Source organism: Aristolochia californica, unplaced genomic scaffold (assembly GCF_029961685.1).
Source record: "Aristolochia californica isolate CCGP_79_NKW_82.1479 unplaced genomic scaffold, dmAriCali1.0.hap1 SCAF_16, whole genome shotgun sequence".
NCBI lineage: Eukaryota > Viridiplantae > Streptophyta > Magnoliopsida > Piperales > Aristolochiaceae > Aristolochia > Aristolochia californica.
This window is the reverse complement of record NW_027181837.1, coordinates 6,021,772-6,042,679: the sequence shown is the minus strand read 5'-3', so window position 1 is coordinate 6,042,679 and position 20,908 is coordinate 6,021,772. Positions and strand designations below refer to the sequence as shown.

Here is a 20,908-nt window from a genome sequence, read left to right as displayed (position 1 = left end):
AACAACCCGCCATTTTAGAGTATAGTTGTCACCAAGATGCAAACAAGAAGGGATATTGCATGTAGAAATGGACACAACAAATCTTTTATAGGAGTCAGATAAGGAGCAAAAAGATACATACTGAGATAACGAATACTACATACCTTTACCTTTCCTGACACCCTTCCTGAATCCATTAGAAAGATGTAGATCTTACCTCCAGGATCTTGAGACGAAGTAGAGTCATGGTCTGATGAAAGAATCGGTGGTGATACTTCTTCCGATGTTTATATACCTATAATAGTTTCCCAATAGTGACAACTTGTGACGGTTCAACGGGCTCATCAACTAGTACTGGTGCTAGTTCAAGTGAGACAACAAGATGAGAAGGTAAAGACACACAAATGAAAAAAATAGTGTATCCTCAAAGAGAGTAACATCAGTAGATACAAATATTTTTCTAGTGGATGGGCAAAAATATTTGTACCCCTTCTGTGTATGAGAGAACCCCAAAAATACGCACTTAACTGCTCGGAGGGACAATTATCCTTGGAAGACCCAAATACATGAGTAAACCAAACACATCCAAACATGTGGGGAGAAATAGAAAATAATGGCCCATACGGCCAAAGAATTTGTATATGAATTTTTTCTTCTAACATAGACGAAGACATTCTATTAACCAAGAAATAGGTTGTAAGAATAACATCACCCTAATAAGGCTTGGGCACATGCTTATGTATCATCATTGTCCTAGCTACCTCCAGTAAATGGCAATTCTTACGTTCAACTATGTCATTTTGTTGAGGGGTATATACGATGTCTGTTGAATAATTCCATGTTCTTGACAAAAGACTTGGAATTTATGACTCAAAAACCCCGACCCATTACCAGTACGCAAGATATGAAATAAAGCAGCAAACTGATTATATTTCATTAAAGAAAAGTGTGAATACATCAAAAGCCTCAGATTTCTTCTTAAGAAGGTCAATTCAAGTACACCTATTAAAATCGTTGATAAAGGAAATAAAATACCTATGACCAAAATGACTAATAAACTTTAATCTCCTTATATCTCTCTAATTAACTCAAACTTAACAAAATAAGTCCTATATTGCATGATAAAACATATATAGCTTTCGAAACTTCCAGCCGCTCTTGAAACATAGATGATTGAGTAGAGTTTCTAATGAACCTTATACAGTTTCATGATACTCAATAACTAGAGATAAAGATTGCTTGGGAGACGTGGGCTTAGAAGAACTTCAAGAGGAGTGGCTTTAGGTATTGAGAGTCCTGGGGTCTCGGTCATGTCCACCAATTCACCAAACGGTGTCGCCACATCAAATGAATGAAGGAGACGAGCGAGAGTCAAGTGGACAACCTTGAGTGCGAAAGACATCCCTGGGCACACTCGTCGACCTGACCCGAAAGGAATGAGTTCAAAATGTTGTCCTCTTAGATCAATATCTGAATTTGACGTGAGAAATCTCTCTGGCAGGAAATTGTTGGGTTCAGTCCAGAGACGTGGGTCTCTCTGTATTTTCCACAGATTCATTAGAACACGGGTTCCGGCAGGAACTCTGAATCCACCAATAGAACAATCTTCGATGGCTTCATGCGGCACTGAAAGTGGAGCTGGTGGGTATAGGCGCATTGTTTCTTTTATGATGGCTTGGAGGTAAGGGAGGCCCTGGATATCTTCTTCGATCACGTTTCTGTCTTTGCCAACGAAGGTGACGAGCTCCTCTTGAGCTTTTTTCAACGCATGACGATTGTTCAATAACAGACTAAGAGCCCAAGTCAGGGTTATGGAAGAGGTATCAGTCCCACCTAAAACCAGTGACTGCAGGATGAACCAAAATAACATTAATTTTCAGCAGACGAATTGACTGCAACCATGATAAATTAAAAAAAAAAGGGGGGTAATCAGAAAAGCCCTAACAAGGGAGAAAGCCAATCTTACCAAACACGTAGCCTTTGTAATCGTGTCTGCATCATACTCATGATTTTGAAATTTATTCGTCAACTCACATCGAAAAAATCTTGATCAGTTCCATGCATACCGGAGAGCCTCCGGCGTTGATGTTCTTTCAACCAGATAGAACATATGGAGTCCAACTCCTTAAACGTCTTCTTCATGGCACCTATTTTACCACCTATGTCAAACCACTCATTCCTCAACTCAACATATAAGAGAAACAACTGATACAATAACAGTTTCTAGATAGTAGAGATAAGCTTAGTGAGAGAAACTGTTTGTTCGTTTATACGATCTCAGGAACATTGATGCCTATACATCGTCTGCAAAATCTTAAACTGGTTATGATACTGGAAAAATGTTTAAGGGAAAAGTCTAAAAGCTATTATCACTTTCGCATTATATCTTGAATATCTAGAGGGAACTCATTAATTTTCTCTGCGGAGGAAAATCTTGGGCTGGTGTAGTTAATTGGTGCTCTTCTTCAAAGTTTCCTTCATTAGTTGGAAACAGTGGATTTGGAGGAAGCAGTTTAGAATCAACTAATTTATCTGATGATGGTCTGACTGTTCTTGCCAAGGGCTGTACTAGACTGGAAAAGCTAAGCTTCATCTGGTGTTCTAATGTGACCAGTGCTCGATTGAAAAGAAAAAAGGAAGTTCAGTGATGTAGCATCAGTGGCGCAAACTACACATGTACCATAGGATTCCTCCGCCTCCCCGTTCAGCGGCAACTTGTCCTCAAGGTGGAACGAGGGAAACTGGAACATGATAGTGCCATAGGGATTCCCATATAGCTTCAAATTCAGGAAAGTTTTGCCATGTGACTAACACTTCATAGGTGTCATCCTACAGCCGATATGCCACCTCTCCAATCCTTGTCAAAATTTTAAAGGGTCCATAGCAAAGACCGGAGTTGATTGGGCTGTAATTTGAAGTCAACGAAGTCACCTTCTTGAACGGCGGGTTGAGCTTTGTCTAGGTTGTCCTCGAGTTCGAACAGAATGGCATCTCGCTCTTGGAGCTGTTGCTTGACCTTGTCCACCAGAGAGTGCCAATAGAGTACTGTAAAAAGGGACGACCGGTCCCTTCTGTAAAGAGCTCAGAATGGTGTCATGTTGGTGCCTCCGTAATAAGTGGTGTTGCTGCCTGACTACTTCTGTTTGCCCGTTTGTCTGTGGATGATAGGCTAAGCTGATGGGGAGTGCCTGTTTCCATAAAGGGCCAAAAAGTGCTAACGAAGATCCAGTCTCTATCGAAAACCATGGATGGTGGGAATCCATGTGAGCGGATGATTTTGTGGACGAACAAGTCAGCTACTTGCTTGCTTTGGCGGTGTATGGATAGCTGAGGAGAAGGAAATGGGATTATTTAGTCAGTCTTTCAACGACCATTGGAATTGTGTCGAACCCTTGGGCTTTGGGAAGACCATCGAGAAAATCGAGAGTGATATCTTCCCAAACCTAGCTAGGGACGAGGAGTGGTAAAAGCAGTCCCCTTGGTGTAAGGGGTGGAGTGGAAATCCTTGAGGAGGTAAGGATTGCAAGTTAACGTAGAAAGACAACACTAAGCAGTTTTTGAACATCAAACATCCTTTGACGATGTTGTAATGAGGGTGACTGCTGCTGTCCATCAGTAACTTCTGCTGAAATCCTTTTGGATATCTTGTTTAATTTTTTTATACCAAAGAAACACACAAATGGGAGGGCTTAAGATGTTCATGGATTTTTCCTTGGTAGATAATGCATCAGCTACCCCTTTTATCCGAATCTGATTTGTATTGTATCTCAAAGTCAAACCCCATCAACTTCATCACCCATTTTTTCTACTGCTCTCCCAAGGAAACGTAGACATTTTTGGTCCATACGGATGATAAAGTGTAGAGGAAAGAATCCATCAACATGACATTTTGGGTTATGAGAAAGAAAAATAACAAATCGCTATTGTGCCAAATTGGATTGTAAGATTTAGTTTAAGGGAGGAAATGATGTTAATGAAGTCACTGGAGTGGAAGGAGAAACAAAGAGAGAAGGAGAGTTCTCAAAGGTTGTCATTGGTGGTAGAAAGAAGTTACTAGTGTCTGGGATGTTGCCCAGCGGAATAACAAAGAGCTTGTCGGCAATAATATTGCCGACTATAAAACAAAACTTTAGCCCAAAAAACCTCTTTGGCAGAAGCCAATGAGCAGTCTCCACTTAGGAACTAGCTATGAGCTTGGTCTCACGGAGAGAATAACAGCAGAAAAAAAAAAAAAAATTATTATGTAGAAACTATGAAAAAAAAAAACCGACAGAGAATGAGATATGAAAAACTATTGTCAGAGTCCAGAAAATCAAAGCTTTGATAGCTTGTTGATTTTTAGGACTCCATGAATTTAGCTCATGGAGAAAAAGGAAGAGAAACTCATTGGGAGAAAACAAGAGGAAAAAGGGTTATGAACTTGATGATTTCTAACCCTCCCCCTGAAGCTCTATTTATAGATTTATAAAATTACTATAATAAAATAATACCGCTGAACTTAGGGCTTAGAGTTTAGGGTTTTAACCCTGGAACTTTAACTTAATTACATTAATGTCATCTCTATGAAATGACCTTTTTTTACCATCCTGTCATCAATGTAAGTGGACTTATGGGCCTTCTCCTTGATCTGTGGACCTTGAGCCCGTCTTCTATATCTCTTAGATGCATAGGTCTTCCTTGGTCTTATGGGCTTGGGCCCATCTTCTAATACACTTGGATATGTGAGCCTTCCTTGGTCGTGTGGGTTTGGGCCCTATCTTCCAACACTCTTCGTCTTTCATCTCTATCCTGCATTGTGGGCCAGAAAACCAAACATTTTGAATCTTATGCCTCAGGCTCAAACTCATGGATTTCAATCAGCTCCTTATTTGGAGAAGAATTACTATTCTCAGAGAAGAAAAACAGAGGCATCTATTGTCATTTGTCACAAACAAAACAAAGAAAAGGGAGGAAGAGAAACATAATGAAGCTTTCCAAGTTCTACTCGTCTTTGCTCGAGTTCAATGAATTTGAGCATTGACCCCTCATCGTCCCAAATACATATTAGGGATACACCACCATATCATTCACCCAAATCCTTCGAAATCCATGAGACGGGGCTTTCAATTAAATTAAAGATGACATAGGAAGGTTCTTGGAAACTTTTTTAATGGTGCGAAGGAACTGCTGTTTGATGTGTTTAATTTGATTGCGATAAAGGATAAGTTAAACTCAAATTGTGCCTATCCAGGAGTTAAAATAGGAATTGTAAACTTCAACCCACTAGGCGCTTATCTAAAACTATAAATACCTTCATACCTCATCAATGAAATACAACAATGAAAATTATTCTTTCTTCCTAAAAAAAAGAAGTCTCACAGCTCACGATTGCCTGCTCACTGTCTCTCAGTTCCAGATCATTGCCGACTGTCGTCGCCTGCAGCCACCGTGCGTTTTCTCCACTGTCACTGAAGGCCATCCATCCCACACCTAAAGAGACTCAAACCACCATTCCTAATGTTCATGACCCAACCACACCTCTTATGGTGATCAACATTCACAATTCTGTCAAACTCAAATCCACCAATTATCTTTGTTGGAAGCTTTAGATGGAAATCATTCTTACTGGTTATGATCTCTACAAGTTCGTTGATGACGCTCATCATACACCCTTAGCCACAAAGAAAACCAATAGTCTTGCGGCTCCCAATCCCAAATACCATACATGACTTTGTCAGGATAACCTAATTTTTAGTGTTCTTATTGGCTCTATCATGTCGTCTTTCATTCCTCCTTGAATACTCTGGCCTATACTTATGTCTGGCCTTCGAGCGGTCACATCAAACAGATCAAGGAACAACTCAAGCATGTCACTAAGGGATATCAAACAATTTTTGAGTATATGCAGTTTATTCAAACACATGTCGATGAACTTGTGGGCATAGGAAAACTTATGGATGAAGATGATCTCATAGAGAAAAAATTGGATGGACTCGACGATGATTACAAACCAAACCACTTGTTGGTATTATCAATGGTCGTGACACGCCAACTTCTTTTGATGAACTACATAAAAAACTCATCAATAAGGATCTATCGCTATGTGTCCATCAAGCTCACTCCTCTCCACTTCCAGCGTCTACAAATCCCGCCAACTCTTGCTACAATTCTGGTAAGTCAGGTAATCGTAATAAATGACAACCTGGGGGTGTCCTCCTACAACCCACTTTGGATGGTCGATCTTAGCCTTGACCCTACCTCAACTGTTGCCAGTGGTTTTACGAAAAAGGACACACTGTTCCACATTGTCCTGTCTTTCGTCATATGCAATCACTCTTGCCTATACCCCAGGCTCCTAGCCAACCTCCTCATTGGCAACCTTACCTTTCGGCATCATGACAACCACTAGCACATCTTGCAAACGCTAACTCTCTTACTGGTTCTCCTTAGCTTATGGATAGTAGAGCATCGCACTATGTTACCATTGACTTGAGCAATCTTTCTGTTCATATTACTCATGACAGCACTGACGATATTGTAATTGGTGATAGCACGGGTCTCCCTATTACTCATACCAATTCCAAATCTCTCTCTATTCCCTCTCGTATATTTTTCTTAAATAATATTCTTTGTGTTTCTACCATGCAAAAGAATCTTATTTCTATCTCAGTCTTGACAATTTAATCATACCTCCTTTGAATTTTCACTTACTAATGTTCTTGTGAAGGATCTTCGCAAGGAGGCAACACTTTTGCAGGCTCGAATTAAAAATGGTGTGTACGAGTGGCCGTCGTCCTCAGCTCCGTCTTCATCATTAATAGCCTTTTTCCAATGTCAAGACTACTTCATCTGCGTGACATCATTGCTGAAGTCATCCCTCATCTCCAATTTTATGACACATTGTTTCTACCTTTCAGTTAGATATATCGCATCATTTGAATTTTAATTTCAATTGTAATTCTTGTCAATGCAATAAGAGTCACAAATTATCATTCTCCCTCTCCTCTCTTGTCTCTTCTTCCCCTCTTGATACTATTTTCTCGTATGTATGAACCTCTCCTATTTCTTCTATTGATGATTTCAAATATTATGCTATTTTTGTCGATCACTTTACAAAGTATATCTGGTTTTACTCGTCCTGACATTGCCTCTGCGGTAAATAAGTTGTCTCGGTTTATACGTTGTCTTACTACTGACCATTGGGGAAACTATCAGGCAATTGTTGCACTATCTTTGTGGGACTCTAGATCATGGTATTGTCCTACATTGGCAATCTTCTTTGTCTCTCCATGCATTCTCTAATGCTGACTAGGGAAAAAAAGAGGATGATTTTGCTTCCACATATGCCTATCTTGTTTACCTAGGTCGCAATCCTATCTCTTGGAGTTCTAAGAAGCAACGAATTGTGACTCGCTCCTCTATTGAGGCGAAATATTGCTCTGTTGCAACCACTGCCTTAGAGATGTTATATTTCTCACTGATCTTGATGTTTTTCTTCCACAACAATTGGTGCTTTATTGTGATAATGTTGGTGCTATAAATCTGTGCTCCAATTTAGTATTTCACTCTCCCATGAAACATGTTGCTTTGGATTATCACTTCATTTGTGAACAAGTTCAAAGTGGCATTCTTTGGGTTACTCATGTCTCCTCTGCTGATCAGTTAGTTGGTTGATGCTCTCACCAAACCGTTTCTGCAAACACACTTCTTCCCCTTGAAGACCAAGGTTGGAGACTCTTCTCGGAGCTCCATCTGCAGGGGCATGATAGATATAAAGGGTAAATTAAACTCAAATTGTACTTCGTAGCTGAAATTAAAAAGGAATTGTAAACTTCATACTGCCACGCTACGACACTTTCTGTAAAACTATAAATACCTTCATACCTCTTCAATGAAAAACAACAGTGAAAATTATTTTCTTCTTCTCTCTAAACTTCTATATAATCTGTTTAAGCCATTAACGCTTATTGAATGACAATAAAATCATCTATGAAGTTAGATCAAAAGAATTTTAAATGAAAATAAAAAAATATAAAATATAAAAGCCCTCAGTGAATGAACTAATGAGAATCCTCCATCACACTCAAGGGCAAAGAGTTTCAGAAGGGGTAAATAGATATTAGAGTCTCTTGGAAAACATCTGCCAATTTGGTCGATAGAACCGGTAAAGAGGAGTTGATATGAAGGCTAGTTCTTGGCACTAGAATCAATTTTGAATTAATAATGTTGGAAGACAGGGCCCATGCCCACACAACCAAGGAAGACCCACATATCAAAGTGTATAAGAATATGGGCCCAAGCCCATAAGACCAAGGAAGACCCATAAATCCAAGAGATATAGAAGACGGGCTCAAGGCCCATAGATCAAAGAGAAGGCCCATAGGCCCACATACATTGATGGCAGGATAGTAAATAAAGGGTCATCTCATAGAGATGGTATTGATGTAATTATGTTAAAGTTCCAAGGTTAAAACCCTAAATCCTAAGTTTAGGGGTATTATTATAATATTGTAGTTTCATAAATCTATAAATAAAACTTCAGGGGGAGGGTAAGGAAAAATCAATTCCATAACCCCTCTTCCTCTAGTTTTCTCCCAATAAGTTTCTTTCCCTTTTTCTCTATGAACAAAATTCATGGAGTCCTGAAAATCAACATGCTATCAGATCTTTAATTTTCAGGACTTTGACTATGGTTTCTTTTTCAGGGTTCATTTTTTTTTTTCATAGTTGCTGGAATTCGGTTTGATTTTGTTAGTTGTTTTTTTTCCCACTCTAGCTGGTCCATGATTTTTTTTCTCAGCTCGCTCCCTTATCTCCTTTGCCTTGCTTTCCAAAGTCATCCGCACCTGGTCCAACTAGTCCGCCCCTATCGGATGCTTCCCGGTCACGTACTTGTATATCCACGACAATCCACGACAACACCGAGAGCGCATCCCCCCAACGAAAGAAACCTCGCGCCGATGAGGCAAACCGCGATGGCAGCCGGTACCAGCATCGCGCTGAATATCACCAGCAGCGGCGTCACCAGCGTGACTCCGACCACAGTCCCTGCCAGCGTGGGCCCCGACAGCACCAGCATGGAGCCACCTAGGGTGACGGCCTGGTACGACTTGGGCTGCTGCTGCTGCTGCTGATTTTTTTGGAGGCCGAAGACGACGACAACTTACGAAAAATTCTTCTCTGCCTGAGCCGCACGAGGAAGACGACCCAGCGTCGCCGGAGAAGACGTTCTGCTGCCATTGCTGCTGCATTTTTTGCCGTCGTTGTCTGCCCGAGCCGCACGAGGAAGACGACCCACCACCGCTACCTTCATCATCAAAAGTGAAAGCGTCGTTCTCCTTGTCTCCAGAGTTTTTCCGACGGCAGAGAACTCGACGACGTTGGCTGGTTTTTTAAAACTTACGGGCGATGAGGCAGAGACCGCCGGGGGAGGGAAGAGAGAACTGCCGGCGGTCGTCGACGTCGGAAAGGCCAAAAAGGGTCGGGGAAGATTTACTGTTGTTTTTCGGAAACTCCTTTGGGCTTCGGTTTGGAAAGTTTCTTCCCGATCTCTCTGGTTTCCTTCTCTTCGCACGGGGAAGAAACCTCTGTTTCCCGATCAAAGCTTGACCTAAGTTAAAGAATTATTATTTTAGCGCCTACTTTCGCAAAGCGCTCTGTTCTGGCGCAATCCGGACTCGCCCGAGTCAACTAGCGAGCCAGCAAACCATGCAGACCGAGTTCCCTGCCGACCCGAGGTACTGTTTCTGCACTAGCCAGACCGAGTCAACCTGATTCGGGCCACTTATTTTTTGCCTCGATATGCATGCTCAAGATTTTGGACTCTGTTAATTTTTTTATCTCTAGCTAGATTATTATTGAAGAATTAATAGATTATTCCTTGGTCAACATATTATTTGGTCTAGATATGTGTTTTGGATTATTTCATGGGTCATTTTATTAGGATTATTTTGGGTTGTGTTAAATGGGCCCAAACCAAGCCCATTATCAGCTGCTGCTATTGTGTCTCTATTGATGAAACATTATCATTGAAGAAATGGTAGCATCATACCATTATTTATTGTCAACCCCGTAAAAAATATCAAAGTTTTTTTTTGTTGGGAGTCCATGATGGAGGAACTTCATCCCCGTCAAAAATATCAAATTTATTTCTGGTTGGGAATCCATGACGGACGAACTTCATCCCCGTCAAAAATATCAAATTTATTTGTGTTTGGGAGTCCATGACAGAGGAACTTCATCCCGTAAAAAATATCAAAATTTTTGTGGTTGGAAGTCCATGACGAAGGAACTTCATCCCTGTAAAAAATATCACATTTTTGTGGTTGGAAGTCCATGACGGAGGAACTTATTATTATATTTATGTTACTTTCCCCCCATTATCATTTATTACTCTACCACTTGAGAGTCGTTGTCTTGTGGAGGTGGATACTTCAGAGCAATGTCTTAGCAACTAGGAGTGATTTACTCTCACTGATATTATACCAGTTGGGCTTCATGAACGAGAGCACCAGCGTGAGGGGTGTGTTGGAAGATGAAGGCACATTATACAAAAAAAAAAAAAAAAGATTGTATACATCTTTTGCAGCAAGCTGGGAGTTTATACTGTTCTCTCATGCCCAACTTGAGGGGGAGTGTTGGAAGACAGGGCCCAAGACCACACGATCAAGGAAGGCCCACATATCAAAGTGTATAAGAAGATGGGCCCAAGCCCATAAGACCAAAGAAGACCCATGGATCCAAGAGATATAGAAGACGGGCTCAAGGCCCACATATCAAAGAAAAGGCCCATAGCCCTTCATACATTGATAGCAGGATGGTAAATAAAGGGTCATCTCATAGAGATAACATTGATGTAATTATGTTAGAGTTCCAGGGTTAAAACCCTAAAACCTAAACCCTAAGTTCAGGGGTATTATTGTAATATTATACTTTCATAAATATATAAATAGAGCTTCAGAGGGAGGGTAAGGAAGAATCAATTCCATAACCCTTCTTCCTTCAGTTTTCTCCCAATGGGCAGCAGATTAACATGCTCAACATCAAACAATAATATCCATTCAAGCAACAGATTAGCATTGACAAAAAAATTGTAGATCAACTGTAGAAACAAAAATAAGTTATAATACCAATGGGAAGCATGGGCAATCTACTGCTTCGAATCCAAGAACAAAGGGAAAGAACTTATCTTTGTCATGCATCTCCTCCATGCCCATCAGTTCCCTCGTGAATTATAATCCCAGTAGAAAAAACAAATAATTGGAATCCTGAAATCACAACACTGACATCATGTTGTTTTCAGGATTCCATAATATAAAGTCTCCAACCTAAGATAATGGAAGAGAGAAATGTTGAATTTAGGATCCCATGATTAGAGCCTTAAGCAAAGTAAGAGAGGGAGAGGAGAAGAAAACAAGAAGAGAAGAGAAGAAAGGAGGAGAGAGCCTTTAGGCTAAGAGAGAGTTTAGATGAATTAAGAGAAGGGGAGAGAGCTTGAATGCTCTACCCCAAGCCAAGGTCCTCTATTTATAGTTTTTGACAGAACATTACAATGTCTATAACACCCTTGGGCTAAAAGCTCTATATAATAAAAGACATAAATAAACACGTTCATCCTTGACTAATTACATCATTGTGCCATTTTTATGAGAAACCTTCTTATTTATTACGATGCCACCTCTCTTGGATGTATGGACCTTCTCTTTGGATGTGTGGGTTTGAGCCTATCTTCTAACAAGAAGAAAGAAGAAGAAGAAGAGAGAAAGAACAAAAGAAAGGACCGTTGGGAGAGAAGAGATTGGTGAGCACGTAGAGGAGAGAATTGAAGGGAGAATTAGGATTGTGGAATTGTGTCCAAACCCTCCCCATAACCTTTATTTATAGATTTCAAGAGTACATAAATTATAAGTAAACCATTCACCCTAGAAAAAGTGAAGAAGACACAAACACATAAAATATTTACAATAATGGCACCGAAGTTTATTTATATCTTTCAACAGTTTTCACCTTCTATAGGGGGGTCTCCTGCCCACACCCTCCTCTTTTCGATGGGAGAGAAACTTCTCTTACTGGTAGGAGGAGAGGCGATCGACAAGATGCTCCAATTTTTTGTTTTTTGAATCATCTTCCCATCAAAGATAATTTGAAAGGGACGACGGACTCAATTTTGAGGTACGATGCGTGCAATCATACTAAAATTATAAATTAATAAAATATTAAGGCACTATTTATTTTATTTTTATCAATGTGTGATGTTAATTTAATAGTAAAAACATAAGAGCTAATATAATTCAGAAAATTTAAAGATAAAATTAAACAATTCACTTGCTTAATAAAAATAGAATTAAAAATATTAATAAATTAAATTACTTAATCAATAATGGGAAAAAGTAAACAAATGAATTTACACAAATAAAAATAGTACAATAAAAATCAAGTAATTTAATTACTTAAATATGAAATTAATAATAGAATAATTAAATTATTTAAATCAGAAAATAGTAGAGCATAAAAGTAAATAATTACTTAAATAAAAATTAAAAATTAAATACAAGAGGACAAAAATTATAAAGTAGAAATTGCATTTTTTTCATTATCAATTTTACTTTATCGCAGCATGCAAAACTTCTATACACTTTTACAAATAAAATGATACGTAAATCTATATCTATTTCATATTACTCTTTAATACATAGAACAATAACTATTAACACAATGCTGTCGATTGTATTTCTGTAATTATATAATGATAATTAAACATAATTTATTTATAATAAAAATAGTGAGAACTATATGGTCATATTTAATTACTTTTGATTTTCAACATGACTTTCACTATCTACTAATTTGAGTAATTCAATTAATAAACTTTTGTTTTACTATTTTTTAGTCGAGAAATTCAAATTTTTAATTTTCAATATTTTTTAATCTAATTAATTAAATTAATTTCTTTTCTCTTCTAATAGTTTCTGAGTTAATTAATTAAATTATTTTTATTTCTCTATTTTTTATTTAATTTATTTAACTTATTATTTATGTTTATTTTAATTAATTTAAACTATTTTAATTAATTTAATCAAACTATTTACTTTATATCAGTTTTCTTGAGTTAAACAATCTATTTTATAATTATGCACTTAAATTATTTTACTATTTCTTTTTTTTCTTTTATGTTTAACTTTGGAGTTCTAATGGTTGTAACTAATTATATAAAACAATAATTTTATGCTTATAGCTTAACTTGGAAGTTTTGATAGTTTAGATAATTATTTATCTAATTAAAAATAAAAATTTAGAACTAAATAAAATTTTAATTATTTGAATATATTTTGAAAATAAAATAAACTATATATTTAAAAAAATCAAATTTGAAGGTGATACAAAATTATGAATATGTATATAACTAAATTTCTTTGCTTATCAATGAACCCATAGACTTTGTAGCCAATCACCCGTTTATGTTTTTAATTAGAGAAGACAAGATCAGGGTGGTTCTCGTCATCGGACATGTTGTCACTCCCCTTCTAGCTACTAATGCAGTGTAGATCCTAATTGTGCTTTTCAAGCTGCTTTCAATAGGTAGACATTGGTATCCCATTCCCGGAGTCTTTATTGAGGAGGCTCTAACTCAAAGGCCAATACTATTGAAGAGGCGAGTTGATTATCATGAAGGTCTCCGTAGTTTGTTTATGTTGGTGACAACTATATTCAGAAATAGGAAGGGGGATATTTGCATCTTGTTGAGCTTCAAGTAAAGCCTTGCGTTTGAGTTTAAGAAAACGAAGCAACTTTCTTTTGAGGGAGAGATAACAAAAGTGTCACACATAAAGTTAATTAGTTTACATTAAGTTTAAATAAAAATATAATAAATATTTTTCTTGGAATATTTTTACTAAACTTAAAAATAAATTTTCAAATTCAGCTTTGAAGTATTTTTACAAGGTGTTAAGACTCAAAATGGAGAACTAATTCGAATCTCTGAAATTCATCATGTCCGATCCCTTGTTTTACTCTGTCTTGTTTTAATATGATGCTTACTTATTATTCTATAATATTTAAATAATAACCACTCAAAATAAGATTTATTAATAACAACCCACCATATTAGAGTATAGATGTCACCAAGATGCAAACTAGAAGGGATAGTGCAGGTAGAAATGGAAAAAGTAAAATTTTTATAGGAGTTAGATAAGGACACATACTGAGATAACGAATACCACGTACCTTTACCTTTCCTGACACCCTTCCTGAATCCATTAGAAAATGTAGATCATTACCTTCATGATCTTGAGACGAAGTAGAGTCATGGTTTGATGAAAGAATCGGTGGCGATACTTCTTCCGACGTTTATATACCTATAATAGTTTCTCAATACTGACAACGGGCTCATCAACTAGTACTAAGACAACAGGTGCTAGTTCAAGTGAGACAACAAGATGAGAAGGTAAAGACACACAAATGAAAAAAATAGTGTATCCTCAAAGAGAGTAACATCAGCATACAAATAATTTTTTCTAGTGGATGGGCAAAAATATTTGTACCCCTTCTGTGTATGAGAATACCCCCAAAATATGCACTTAACTGGTTGGAGGGACAATTATCCTTGGAAGCCCCAAATACATGAGTAAACCAAACACATCCAAACATGTGGGGAGAAATAGCAAATAATGGCTCATACGGCCAAAGAATTTGTATATGAATTTTTTTCTTCTAACATAAACGAAGACATTCTATTGACCAAGAAATAGGTTGTAAGAATAACATCACCCTAATAAGTCTTGGGCACATGCTTATGTATCATCATTGTCCTAGCTACCTCCAGTAAATGGCAATTCTTACGTTCAACTATGCCATTTTGCTGAGGGGTATATACGATGTCTGTTGAATAATTCCATGTTCTTGACAAAAGACTTGGAATTTATGACTCATGAACCCCAACCCATTACCAGTACACAAGATATGAAATGAGGCAGCAAACTGATTTTATTTCATTAGAGAAAAGTTTGAATACATCAAAAGCCTCAGATTTCTCCTTAAGAAAGTCAATCCAAGTACACCTATTAAAATCGTTGATAAAGGAAATAAAATACCTATGACCAAAATGACTAATAAACCTTAATCTCCTTATATCTCTCTAATTAACTCAAACTTAACAAAATAAGTCCTATATTGCATGATAAAACATATATAGCTTTCGAAACTTCCAGCCGCTCTTGAAACATAGATGATTGAGTAGAGCTTCTAATGAACCTTATACAGTTTCATAATACTCAATAACTAGAGATAAAGATTGCTTGGGAGACGTGGGCTTAGAAGAACTTCAAGAGGAGTGGCTTTAGGTATTGAGAGTCCTGGGGTCTCGGTCATGTCCACCAATTCACCAAACGGTGTCCCCACATCAAATGAATGAAGGAGACGAGCGAGAGTCAAGTGGACAACCTTGAGTGCGAAAGACATCCCTGGGCACACTCGTCGACCTGACCCGAAAGGAATGAGTTCAAAATGTTGTCCTCTTAGATCAATATCTGAATTTGACGTGAGAAATCTCTCTGGCAGGAACTTGTTGGGTTCAGTCCACAGACGTGGGTCTCTCTGTATTTTCCACAGATTCATTAGAACACGGGTTCCGGCAGGAACTCTGAATCCACCAATAGAACAGTCTTCGATGGCTTCATGCGGCACTGCAAGTGGAGCTGGAGGGTATAGGCGCATTGTTTCTTTTATGATGGCTTGGAGGTAAGGGAGGTTCGGGATATCTTCTTCGATCACGTTTCTGTCTTTGCCAACGAACGTGACGAGCTCCTCTTGAACTTTTTTCAACGCATGACGATTGTTCAATAACAGACTAAGAGCCCAAGTCAGGGTTATGGAAGAGGTATCAGTCCCAGCTAAAACCAGTGACTGCAGGATGAACTAAAATAACATTAATTTTCAGCAGACGAATTGACTGCAACCATGATAAATTAAAAAAAAAATTAAAAAAAGAAAAAAAGGGTAACTGAGGGAGTAAGCCAGTCTTACCAAACACGTAGCCTTTGTAATCGTGTCTGCATCATACTCATGATTTTGAAATTTATTCGTCAACATCACATCGAAAAAATCTCGGTCAGTTCCATGCATACCGGAAAGCCTCCGGCGTTGATGTTCTTTCAACCAGATAGAACATATGGAGTCCAACTCCTTAAACGTCTTCTTCATGGCACCTATTTTACCACCTACGTCAAACCACTCAAGAATAGGAATCGCATCAGATGGAATAGGATCACCACCCTGAGCAGAGAAATCATTCATCAATTTACGGAACCTGCTAGCCAAGATCTCATCTCCTGATGCATTTGTGCCTGAGTATCTTTTACTGGCCACCGCCATGACCACGTTGTTGAAGACCAAGTCTCCAAACCACCCTTCCAAGTCAACTTTGACGGGAACTTGCTTGTTTTCATTCCATCGTTTGTACAAATCTTTTATGGAGAGATCGACCTCTCCAACACGAACATGGTTGAGTAAATCGAGTTGCCGAGCCGACAGTAGGTGGAGAGTCGCTATTTTGCGGACCTCACGCCAGTAGGGGCCATACTGTGTAAAGGCCAAAACTGCGTAATCGTAACCCAGAAACTTGCCGGCGGCAGTCAGTGGGCGAGTAGCGAGGTGTTTGTCACTGGCAGTGTAGCACTCCTTGGCCATTTCCGAACTGTTCACGACTACAGTCGGATGGACGCCAATCCAGACAGTGATCAAGGGGCCATATTTGTCCGCTAGGGCTCCTAGCGTGCGAACCAGTGGCTGCTGGTTACCGCCAAGCGTGTGAAGGTGACCTATTAGCGGCCACCGTCCTGGAACTTCCGGTGGCCCATTCTTGATACCCTTGGTTGAATATCTCCACAGAGTACTGAAGAAGAGTAAGCAGAGGCCAAGAACGATAACTTGCTTTAATAAAAGCAATTCCATCTCCATTTCCTTGCTCTATGTACGAATGGAAGATGCAGCCAAGTGCTATCGTATTTAAAAGCTGAGGAAGCCATCTCTATGTTTGGTATTTCTTGACGACCACTGGCCTGCTCACTCGTCAATGAATCAGTCATTTCATTGCCTGCGGCAAACGACTGGGCTTTTTACCTAATTACTTATTTTAAAAAACTTATTTCCACATCACTTTGAATATATTTTGAAAAATACCCCCAATCGACTGATTATGTATTGCCACATCGTCAGTAGATAGACACATCAACTCCTACATTACTATTTTGACACGTTATTTGCCATGTAAGATGCCATGTCATTAAATAATGAAAAAAAATTAGAATATATTTTTTTAAAATCAAATTGATGAATACATTTTTTATTACCTATTTTTAAAATCAATTATTTTTATTAATAAAAAAGTATTCATAAATTTGATTTTTAAAATAAAAAAATTATTTATTTATTTTGTCATTTAATGACATGACATTTTACCTGGCAGATAACGTGTCAAAATAGTGATGTGGCAGTCGATGTGTCTATCTACTCACACAGTACTGATAACGTGACGACACATAATCCGGTCAAAACTTACGTGTCACTTTTGATTGTACACATATACAGTGGACCGGTCAAAGTTAAGTATTTTTTAAAATAAATTGAAAGAGACGTTATTTATGAAAATAAGTTTTTTAAAATGGGTAATTAGGTAAAAAACCCTATTTTATTTTGCTTGATCCGCTGAAAAATAAAATCATTTTGTACCACGTGGGTTTCTGTCTTAACGAAAGTGTATTCAATTTTGGCGACTTAAATTTCAACATTTACAGGCTTCTCGATGTGATCCTTAAGCTGTAGGGGATCACATATTGATATATGGGCAGAGACTTCTTGATGTGATCCTTAAGCTACAGGGGATCACATACTGGAATATGGGCAGTTTGAAAATGACTAAAGTAGTCAATTATGGCGATGGAAGTACTGTTCTCACGAATTTCAAAATTCGATGAGGCTGTTAAATATACACATGCGAATGGTGAACTGCTGTTAATTCTTATGCCTCTGCCATATTCTTCAATGAAGTCTCGAAAGACTATTTTTTTTAGAGCAACTACCGCTGCAATTGGGCGAAGTCTGTGCACGATTCTTTGGATTTCGCTGTTTCAGTCAGAAATTATTTGTTGTTCTTTCTTTATATTGTTTTATAGGCAGATATGATCGGTTGAAATTGGAAATACTTTGACCGGCATTCCCAACTGGAACTGTAGTTAGCACATGAGAGGGCTTAATTTTTTTTGTTCTTTTTAGGGATGAGTTATCAAAAAAAAAATATATCCTATCATCACAGCACTTCTCAAACAAAAATATGCTAACATCCATGGCTAGCACGTTTCCTCATAGTTGTTTCTTAAGGAAACCTTGAATCAGAGCTAGTTTTAAACAAGCTTCTGCGATCATGAATGCTTGAGGAAAAAACAGAATGACAATGAATGAGATTGCTACCATAATTGCATCTCTGGAAGCTGCTGAGAGTGCTTATTATCTGGAAGTTGTTCCTTCTGTAGCCTACTGGTGGAGCTTCATTTCAACTTTTTATGTTAAATTTCGGTCTCGACTTGTAGTTAGAAAAGTGAAAGACCAAAAAATTCTCATTCCTCAACTCAACATATAAGAGAAACAAATGATACAATAACAGTTTCTAGAGAGTAGAGATAAGCTTAGTGAGAGAAACTGTTTGTTCGTTTATATGATCTCTGGAACATTGATGCCTATACATCGTCTGCAAAATCTTAAACTGGTTATGATACTGAAAAAATGTTTAAGGGAAAAGTCTAAAAGCTATTATCACTTCCGCATTATATCTTGAATATCTAGAGGGAACTCATTAATTTTCTCTGCGGAGGAAAATCTTGGGCTGGTGTAGTTAAAGGGGAGCTCTTCTTCAAAGTTTCATTCATTAGTTGGAAATAGTGGATTTGGAGGAAACATATCTTTATCACCACTCTCTGAGTCTTTGTCTTCCACTACATTCACAGACTTTTATATGTTTCTTTTCTTTTTCTCTAAAAAATCTCGTTTTATGTGCTCCTATATCCCGCACTTAAAACACATGATATCTTTTCTCTTCCTTGATTTAGACCGAGATTTGTTGTTACTTAATTCACTTTGAGTCTTGTTTCTTCCACGTTCCTGGTTATCCTTCACCACAAGTACCTCACAATATGAAGTACTTGTGGTGAAAACCTAATAGAGCATTTGTGATTTCCTCCATTTGGAGAGTTTTTTTGTCCTACATCAAAGTCGTAACCAAGTTTTTATAGTAGGAGAATTTAGTAGAGAATTCAATAATATTAACGCCTTGTATTAGTCTTCACGTTGATATACCGGCAGATCTGAGCCCCGAGTCATCTTAAAACCATACAATTTCCGTTTAAAATAGAGTTTATTCGTCTACAACGACATATAACTGCCGTTCAGGATACAACACATCATCGGCCCTAAAGTCATGCCCGATTATTTTTTCGATTATTTTTTGTATAACACATTCCACACGCCAAAGCCGGTCATCATTGACTAACTTGGTTTTACACGATACGTGCAAAAGAAGTCTCGGTATACGTCAGTCGCTCGTGTTAATTGAGACACGAGTTACCAAAAACAATTATTTTTTTCGTCGTTGTCCTGCACGACGTTTCGGTTCCGTCGTCCTCCTCCGACGAGCTCACGGCGGCCCTGTGCCTCCCGTCGTCTCCGGCGGCGCGTCATCCTCGACAGCGGCGGCTTAGGTTCACCTCCCGGTTCCGTCGTCCGGCACGACGTATGAGCTTCCGTCGTCGTCCAACCACAAATTTTTTTTCTTCTTCTTCACGATCGTCCCGCGCGACGACGACCATCGTTGTCCTCCCGCAGCGAACTCACAACGGCCCTGTGCTTCCCGTTGTCGCCTCCTGTCGTCTCCGGCAGCGGTGATGGGAGGGAGTGGTTCACGGTCGTCCAGCGCACGGTTTGAGTTTCCGTTGTCCCGCGCGACGGTTCCTCTCCCACCGACGGTTGAGTTTCCGTCGTCCTCACGCGGCTTTCGTCCCCTTCGTCGTCGCGAAATCCGAGACTGGATTTCCCTGCGTCATCGCCGAAATCCAAAAAGAAAACCCTCTCTGTGTCATCGCCGACAAGAAAAAATTTCTTTCACCTCCAGAAAACGAAAGCTTCGTCCAGAAAACCTCTGACACCAATTGATGACGGAAGAAAAAGTAAAATTGCACAATTTTACGGTGGTTGGCATGAGCCTTCAGGTTTTTGTGTAAAAAAAACACAAATACCCTTTACATTAATATCCCCTAACCTTATATTCAATATGATCAACATGATCAAATAATTTACCTGATGGTCTGACTATTAACCTTATATTATTCGAGCCGTATATTCAACATGATCAAATAATTTATCTGATGGTCTGACTATTCTTGCTAAGGGCTGTACTAGATTAGCTAATGTTACCGGTGCTCGATTGAAAAGAAAAAAGGAAGTCCAGTGACGTAGCATCAGTGGCGCAAACTAGACATGTGCCATAAGATTCCTCAGCCTCCTCCCCGTTCAGAGGCACCTTGTCCTCAAGGTGGAACGAGGGAAACTGGAACAAGATAGTGCCATAGAGATTCCCATATAGCTTCAAATTCAGGAAAGTCTTACCATGTGACTAACACTTCATAGGTGTCATCCTACAGCTGCCAAGTGTGGAGGGTGCTGGCTGGTTGGACAAAAGTATCATATAGGATACGGGAATATGGGTGTAGGTCGAGCCACCGATATGCCACCTCTCCGATCCTTGTCAAAATTTTAAAGGGTCCATAGAAACGGGGCTGAGTTTTTCATTTGGTTTGTGAGCCAAAGATCAGAGTTGATTGGGCTGTAATTTGAAGTCAACCAAGTCACCTTCTTGAACGTGCATTTCTTTGCATTTGCCATCACCATAGACCTTCATTCGGGTTGA

General features: G+C 38.7%; 1 protein-coding gene and 1 pseudogene across 1 annotated transcript; both read right to left on the bottom strand.

Annotated features, from left to right (window-relative positions):
- Positions 1–1,201: 1,201 nt before the first annotated feature.
- Positions 1,202–9,209, bottom strand: LOC137952558 (xanthotoxin 5-hydroxylase CYP82C4-like; annotated as a pseudogene).
- A 6,025-nt stretch (positions 9,210–15,234) lies between these two features.
- On the bottom strand, positions 15,235–16,911 carry LOC137952557 (xanthotoxin 5-hydroxylase CYP82C4-like). Its single transcript, XM_068799640.1, has 2 exons — positions 15,979–16,911; positions 15,235–15,858 (listed from the first exon to the last, which is right to left on the bottom strand). The coding sequence occupies exons 1-2, from the start codon at positions 16,909–16,911 to the stop codon at positions 15,235–15,237; spliced, it is 1,557 nt and encodes a 518-aa protein (XP_068655741.1).
- Between the last annotated feature and the right edge of the window lie 3,997 nt (positions 16,912–20,908).

Excerpts from the sequence above, each read along its gene's own strand:
- LOC137952557 (XM_068799640.1), bottom strand. The coding sequence starts at position 16,911 with ATGGAGATGGAATTGCTTTTATTAAAGCAAGTTATCGTTCTTGGCCTC. Across the intron at positions 15,859-15,978 it reads TTACAAAGGCTACGTGTTTG|TCACTGGTTTTAGCTGGGAC; the intron begins GTAAGACTGGCT and ends TTCATCCTGCAG.